Here is a 7,769-nt window from a genome sequence, read left to right on the forward strand (position 1 = left end):
GGGGATCTGGTTGCAATAAGGCGGACGCAGTTCGTCGCTGGTAGGAAACTGGCTAATACTTTTCTTGGTCCTTACGAGGTAGTGAAAGTGAAACACTGTAGCCGCTATGACGTCAAGAAGACTGCCGAGTTTGAAGGTCCAAATTATACCTCCACAAGCGTAGATAACATCAAGTTGTGGAGATACGATATGTAGCAGAAGACTTGTTGTCGTCCGAATGTAAGCAGGCGATATATCGAGCAGTTGGCAGCGTTGCACAGTGGTTCCCCCAGAGGCCAAAATTCAAAAAATATGAACCAGAATAGATTTGCGCAAAAAGTAAACAAATCATCTCTAAAATGTCCAGACAATACAAGACAAAACCGGTTTTTTCTAGAAAGCTAACGGGACTTTCTAAAAATAGAATTGAAGTCGCAAGCACAAGCTCATTTGCGAAGCGTAGTTGGACGAATTGCATTCTTCTTAATAACAGAGCGAACTTCAAAAAGGTAAAGCGTCAGTAATACTTATCTGATTGATATAATTTAAAATGCAGTTTAAATTTGAAGGTATTTACTTTTATAAATTCATTATGTTAAGTTAATTTCATTGATTTAACACTTTTTTTGTAATTATATTTGATTTAACCTTTTTTGTGTATTTTGTGAACGTCTTTTTCATGTTTACGTAAAGTTTTAGTTGTGTCCCGCCGATACCCCGAAATAAATGTTTATGTCATTGTATTAAAGAGTTTCTTGAGGTAATAAAACTCTTCGAGAATTTTGCGGAAAGTTGCGGATGTGCTTGTTATCGTTAATATACTAACCCAATCTCTTATTTTTTCAAAGTCAAATTTGCCAACGAAGTCTCTGTTTTGCCTTTTTATTGTGCTGTCTGTGTGATTTTGTCTTTCGTGTATGTGTAAAATTTTCAATGCTCATTTAATTAATTATTTTGTCATTTTTTCTGTGTAAATTTGACTTGGCTTAAGACGGCGATTTGTATCAGTGTGTGTTTGAACGCCATCACATTTTTAATTTATGGTGCACAAAAAAGGGTATCTATACAGAAAAAATACAAGAAATTATCACTGCTGTACGAGATGAAATTAAGACTAAAGGCTACATAGTTGAATTGACCGAACATATGCAATGTATTCCAAACCTTTGTAAACAAATTGCTGATTATTGGACACGCTATGATCGAAAGAAATCGTCAGTACTCAAATATAAGTCTGATTGGCTGAATCAAAACGAATCAATTCCAGTGAAAAACATCTCTAAAAAATATCAGCAAAGGGTACAAAGTCCACATCGTGGACGTCAAAAACTTGATTTTGAGGAATCCTCGGCGAGAACAAAGCGACGGCGTATAGCTCATCTGGCCGAATTAGACGAATCTGCTATTTCTTCGTTACGCACTGAATGTGAAATGAAAAATATATTGCCAGCAGATCCCGATGAGGTAATTTCGCTATTAATGGAGACCGCTATGTCTAAAAACCAATATTTGCTTATCAGAAACTTCGTGAACAGCAAAATATCCTTTGATTTTTTTCCATGCTATAAACGTATATTAAATTCAAAGAAAAAGAGATACCCTGAAAACATATCTGTAGACGAATCTCACGCTGAAGTTGAATTACAAAGTTTATTAGATAATACAGCGTCGAGTATTTTAGAGCTACAGGCTAATGTTGTGGAAACAGTCAATGACGATTCTATTGAAAATTTGGTGTTAATTGGAAAATGGGGATTTGATGGAAGTACAGGTCATAGTGAATACAAACAAAAATTTTCCAATAATGATTTAGATGACAAAAGCTTGTTTGTGACATCCTACGTACCACTTCAACTTATTTCAAAATCTGGCAATAAAATAATTTGGAAAAATCCCAGGCCCTCCTCAACGCGTTACTGCAGGCCAATACGTTTCCAGTTCCAAAAAGAGACAAGTCAACTTTCTATCAATGAGGAGAGATATTTTAAAGAGAAAATAAACCTTCTAAAGCGGTCAGTGATTTTTATTCATAATAGAAATATAAACGTTGAACATAGTTTACAACTGACTATGGTGGATGGAAAGGTATGCAATGCCTTAACTGAGTCATCTTCTGCCAAATGTTACATTTGTGGTGCAAATCCAAAAGAAATGAACGATTTGGACAAATGCTTAAACAAAGTTGTAAACAAAGAACATTTCGAGTTTGGTCTTTCTCCCCTTCATGCAAAAATACGCTTCTTTGAATACTTTTTACATATATCTTACAAGTCCTCCGTCAAGATGTGGCAGGTGAGAGATCCGGAAAAAAAATTGGAAGTAATGAAAAGAAAGCAAAAAAATTCAAAAAGAATTTCGCGAAAAAATGGGATTAATAGTTGACAAGCCCAGAGATGGGGGTAGAGGATCATCAAACGACGGAAATGTCGCTAGAAAATTCTTTTCTAATCCAAAATTGGCATCTGATATTACAGGAATAGATGAAAACTTGATCCATCGTTGTGCCACTATACTTCAAGCTATTGCATCGGGCTACAAAATTAATGCCAAGAAATTTAATGAATACGCTTTAGAAACTGCCAAGCAACTGACAAAAAAATATTCATGGTACTATTTGCCGGCTACAGTTCACAAGGTATTAATTCATGGATCTGCAATTATAGAACATGCAATTATATCAATTGGAGAGCTTTCCGAGGAAGCTGCGGAATCAAACAACAAAGAAATTAAAAAATGTAGACTTTATCACAGCCGGAAAATGTCACGGATTATTACAAACACCGACATTTTGAATGCACTCCTTCTACGCTCCGATCCGTTTATAACCGGACAGAGGGACCTTGAGAAAAAGGATAAGTCAACTTTGCTTGAATCTGTTTATAGTTTGCTAGAGGAAACATTGTAAAATTAATAATAAAGTATTAAATTAATTTCTAATATGCATTTTTATATTTTTCATTAGTTTTTTCCAAACAACAAAAATAAAGAAGAAGAGAATAGAGAGAAGAATAAGACTCCATAAAGTATATATATTTGTCTGCCTGCCCATTTGTCAAAAATATACACGAATTAACCTGGTTTTATTTGCTAAAAAAAATTATTGCCTACTTATAGGTGCTTGAAAAGGGGTTTTTTTGCATTTTGGTGGGGAAGGGGGCTCCAATCCTAACAATTTTTACACCATGCTTACTGAAGCACTATTGGATCCCTGAGGTTAAATTTGAGGTTTCTAACTGCACTGGAAGTATTTATGGCCGCGTCTCCATACAAGAGGAACCACTGTGCGTTGGTTGGAGACACTAGAGTTGCCAGCACTAGAAGTTAAGAGTCAATCGAGAGCCTGCGGAGAAAAAGGACGTGTAAAAAGTTGCTAAAAAGAAGCCGAATCGAACTAAAGCAGTAACCTAAAGCCGTAATCGAAAGCCGTAGCAGAAGCCGTTATCAAGTGCTGTTGTCAAGTCTTACTTATTATAAACATTCGTCGAGCTATTTTTCGTTGTATTACTTAAATACCTATTATCAATAAACTATAAACATATATCTACATATGTATGTGCTATGCGCTATTAATGAGGACAGTAGGTAATATTAATGTATTTGTATGTTTTGTTTTATTCGGAGATGCAAGTTGACTAAGCGAAAGCTTGGCTTCAAAATATAAACATATACATAGGCATACAAAGCAATTTAGCTGAATAGATAACGCGAAAGCTTTAAGGAGAGAAGAAAAAAGAGCGAAAAGAGAGAGAATCGAAGAGCGCTGCAGGTACAGTGATACACCCATGCGCGCATAACTAGGCGATGGCGATCTGCTCCAAACAATTGTCGTACTGATCCTATATCTTGATCCTATATTTTGATAAAAATAAAACTGAAAACATATATGTTTAAAACAAAAAGCAACTATGAATCCTCGTATTGCTGCTTAAAATAAGTATCCTTTTAAGTCACTATAAAAAAAGGAACAAAAAAAATAGTTTTTTATTTCCAAACATGTTTTTGCTACTTTTCCAATATAATTCGCACTACCACCGGTATCTAGGAGTGCCACTATTTCTACTCCATCACCCTTAGTTTTGGCAAAGAAACGTTTGTCTTATTGTACGCTCATCTCCGTGTCCACGACTTTCTGCCTAAATCGTCGGTGTTCGGTTATGTTTTCAAAAAGTTTTTGTGTTCTGCAAGCGTTGCTTGCGAAGTTATCCTCTTCCTCGGCGCTGTTGAAAATGCGCTATCGTTCCAATGCATATTCCTGCTCTCGTTGTTCAAGGTTCTTATGTGATGGGTAAATTTGCTTGAGATTGAGGTCATTTACGGGTATGACGAATCCTCGGTCTGGTTTGGCGGACTCCGTGGAAAACCCGTGTGTTTATCGTCATTACCTAACTTCTGCCCAAATACGACAAGTGACCTCAAGGAATCGAGACGTGCATGGATTCTTGTTTGCGGAATGTGGTCGGTAGAAATCCATTCCGTATCCACAGACATAATAAATCATATCGTGCAAAGGATTCCTGCAAGCAGGCGTTGTTTTGTTGGACTCGCGGACACCATCGGGAATACATCCTTGCCCGTCTGAGCGTTGGATCTCATTTACTGCTCTACTTTGAATACTTTTTGCGGCAGGAAACTGGCACAGCAGCATCAGACGGTGCGCTCGATTTTTGGCTATTTTTGATTTTGGTTGCTGTTGCTTTCGACCATTAGCGTAAGTCAAAAAATCAAAAAGCGACCAATTCATGCAGTAGCTGTAGCAACTTTATTATAATTTAAAAAATTTTATATGTTTGCTTCTCTTTTTTTCTAATGGTTTCAAAAATAATACATCAAAAGATTTTGGAAAAAATAACTTTAATTTATAAGACAACAGGTTGGAAGTTTGATCATATGTACACAAAGGAGTTATCATGGTTTTAAGTTATAATTTCATTTACATTATACATTATTCCTAATAATAAATTCTTAATTATCAAGAAGATGCAAGCTATCAATATCAAAAAAGGTGAGATTTAATTTAACAAGCAATATGTTTTTAAGAACATCCTGGTAGATTCATTGCGGTGGTCGTCAGAGTGGAAAAACAATGTAGACTATCAGATACCCGTTACTCAGCTAACATTTAACATTTTTTTCAAGGTATAATCAAGCGGGACATTTTACTGGTTGACGAAAGGTATCACAGGTATGCATCCTTTTCAGTGAAACGGTTTACTTTCCGGCAATCAAGACATATCCTTACTTTACCTGGTTTCATTAGCGTAACGTTGGGAGTTAAAAATTTACCAGACTAACACAAAAATGTAAATGGGTAATTTATGAGTAAAAGGCGGCGTGGCAGAAAGTTTTTTGCACATCGATGGAAATGTACAAGACATATACAAATTGCAAAAATTTCAGAACATTTTTTAAAAGTTTTAGCGTGGCAGTTCTGGGTGGCTTGTGGGCGTCAAAATGTATGTCTCTAGAATCTGTATGCTTAATCAACCTTTTAATCAAGCTTTTATAGTTTCTGAGATCGACTCGGCTATTGTACTTCATCTAGAATATATATACATAATTTATATGGCCGGAAACGCCACCCTCTACCTGTAACATACTTTTCAACGAATGCACTGTACAAGTAACGGGTATTAAATTATTTTAACTTTTTCATTTATCTGGGTTGGCGGAACGGCAAAACAAACATTACTAACTGCATATCGTATAGCCAGGCCAGGCGACAGGGAATACGGGCCCGGGGGGATCCAATCCAAAATAACACCTTATAAGCTGTTATCTATTGATTTCATTTTTTTTTTTTTATTGTGTAACTCGTTAATGATATTTAAACATTTTTTAGATTAATCAAATTTAAATTAATTTTGTGCCGTTTTACCAAATGAGTTTTTAAATTGGACAGTCTATTGTATTTAAGAGTATTTTTATACCCGTTACTCGTAGAGTAAAAGTGTATACTAGATTCGTTGAAAAGTATGTAACAGGCAGAAGGAATCGTTTCCGACCGTTTAAAGTATATATATTCTTGATCAGGATCAATAGCCGAGTCGATCTGGCCATGCCCGTCTGTCTGTCCGTCTGTCCGTATGAACGTCGAGTTCTCAGGAACTACAAAAGCTAAAAAGTTGAGACGCAGCGCAAGTTTGTCGATTAATGTTGCCACGCCCACTCTAACGCCCACAAACCTCCCAAAACTGCCACGCCCACAAATTTGAAAAATGTTTTGATATTTTTTCATTTTTGTATTGGTTTTGTAAATTTCTATCGATTTGCCAAAACACTTTTTGCCCCGCCCACTCTAAGGCCCACAAACCGCCCAAAGCTTCCAAGCCCACACTTTTGACAAATGTTTTGATATTTTTTCATTTTTGTATTGGTCTTGTAAATTTCCATAGATTTGCCAAAAAACTTTCTGCCACGCCCACAAACCGCCCAAAGCTGCCACACCCACACTTTTGAAAAATGTTTTGATATTTTAAATACTTTTTTTCACATGAACGAACAGCCTTAGCGTCTAAAGTTTTCATTTTGATGTTTGGAAACCATAGTTTCTTTTTCAATAAGCAAAATGACAATTTAAAAGTTGTATTATTCTAAACCAATAAATATTTAAGATAAGTGTTAGATGTTACTTTATTTTGGAATATATTTATTTTGAATATTTAAATCTTTTCCGTCATATGTAATGTCCTCATAAAAAAGCTTTCGATTTGAGCGACATTGAGGACCACACCTGGTTGAGCCACAGCCTCGGCAATTATACCAGCAACCATCACATTCTTGATTCATACAGTCGCCTGAAATATGTTTTTCTTAGATTCGGCTATCTTAGGATTGATTTACACTTACAAATGTCCAGACCGTTGAAGCGAATATTTCCGTATTCATCATATGCTCCATTTTGACATTTCTTTCTGCCCTTTTTTTTATTTTCGGTATCCAAATGATGTGAATACTCGTTAGATACTCCTTTTTTTCTATGTCTCTGCCGCAAGTTGCGACCTATAGAATAATCTGGATCTACAGAAGACCTCATATCTAAGGCAGAATTAATAGATTAATATACATAGTAGTTTGACCTTGTTTCAACGATTTGATCATACCACGAGTCACTAATACTGTGTACTCACTGCCATATTATTATTATTATAAGTTGCTTACACTGGAAATGTGTTTCTAGCAAAGCTCGCAAATACCTCTCGACTGTCATTCGTAACAAACGATGCGCGTGTGCTCTGGCTCTGAACATAACTCTTCGTTTCTCTTTGTTTTGGTTTTCGGTTAACTGTTCTCAGTTGCATGGTTATTATTCTGCTCACTCAACAACAACTCAGAGAGAGCGATCCAATTGAACGCTCGCTCAATAAGGGGCAGCAGAAGAGCGAAAAATCGAAACAATCTTTTGTCTTCAGTGCCTTTTAAACAAAACTTAGCATAAATTTTAACATATTTATTAGATGTAAGCATAAGATTTATTATTTATTCAGTATAAAGCTTTACAACTAGTAGCAAATTAACATTTTCTGTACTTAAAGAGCTCTTTGTCACATATGGGATATGGGATTCATCGAAGGCGCGTTAAAAATTGAGTTTAATATCTGTCGAAAACATTCGCTATCCAGAAATAAAAAAGGCGGTGGTCATAATCTTTACATATATTTACAAAGAACACGTGTGGCCCTCCTTTTAATTAATTAATGAATTCTTTTATATTTTATAAGTACTTTTATCTGCCTGTCCACTAACAGTATGGCAGCCTTCGGGATAACTTTTGCGACGTACTTCGACCCCTT

The 7,769-nt window shown here is 35.8% G+C and overlaps 2 protein-coding genes across 3 annotated transcripts; one reads left to right on the plus strand and one right to left on the minus strand.

Moving 5' to 3' along the window:
- Positions 1-253: 253 nt before the first annotated feature.
- Positions 254-2,909, plus strand: LOC120447168. 2 transcript variants are annotated; one of them, XM_039628626.1, is made up of 2 exons: positions 254-318; positions 377-2,909. In XM_039628626.1, the coding sequence occupies exon 2, from the start codon at positions 1,126-1,128 to the stop codon at positions 2,359-2,361; it is 1,236 nt and encodes a 411-aa protein (XP_039484560.1). In that variant the 5' UTR covers positions 254-318; positions 377-1,125; the 3' UTR covers positions 2,362-2,909. The 2 variants fall into 2 exon arrangements, 1 of the variants encoding a protein (XP_039484560.1); XR_005615919.1 differs by having other exon boundaries at positions 259-2,586; positions 2,643-2,909.
- A 3,682-nt stretch (positions 2,910-6,591) lies between these two features.
- Positions 6,592-7,046, minus strand: LOC120447170 (ARL14 effector protein). The gene is made up of 2 exons (XM_039628627.2): positions 6,826-7,046; positions 6,592-6,773 (listed from the first exon to the last, which is right to left on the minus strand). The coding sequence occupies exons 1-2, from the start codon at positions 7,010-7,012 to the stop codon at positions 6,610-6,612; spliced, it is 351 nt and encodes a 116-aa protein (XP_039484561.1). The 5' UTR covers positions 7,013-7,046; the 3' UTR covers positions 6,592-6,609.
- Between the last annotated feature and the right edge of the window lie 723 nt (positions 7,047-7,769).

Source organism: Drosophila santomea, chromosome 2R, assembly GCF_016746245.2.
Source record: "Drosophila santomea strain STO CAGO 1482 chromosome 2R, Prin_Dsan_1.1, whole genome shotgun sequence".
Classification (NCBI taxonomy): Eukaryota; Metazoa; Arthropoda; class Insecta; order Diptera; family Drosophilidae; genus Drosophila; species Drosophila santomea.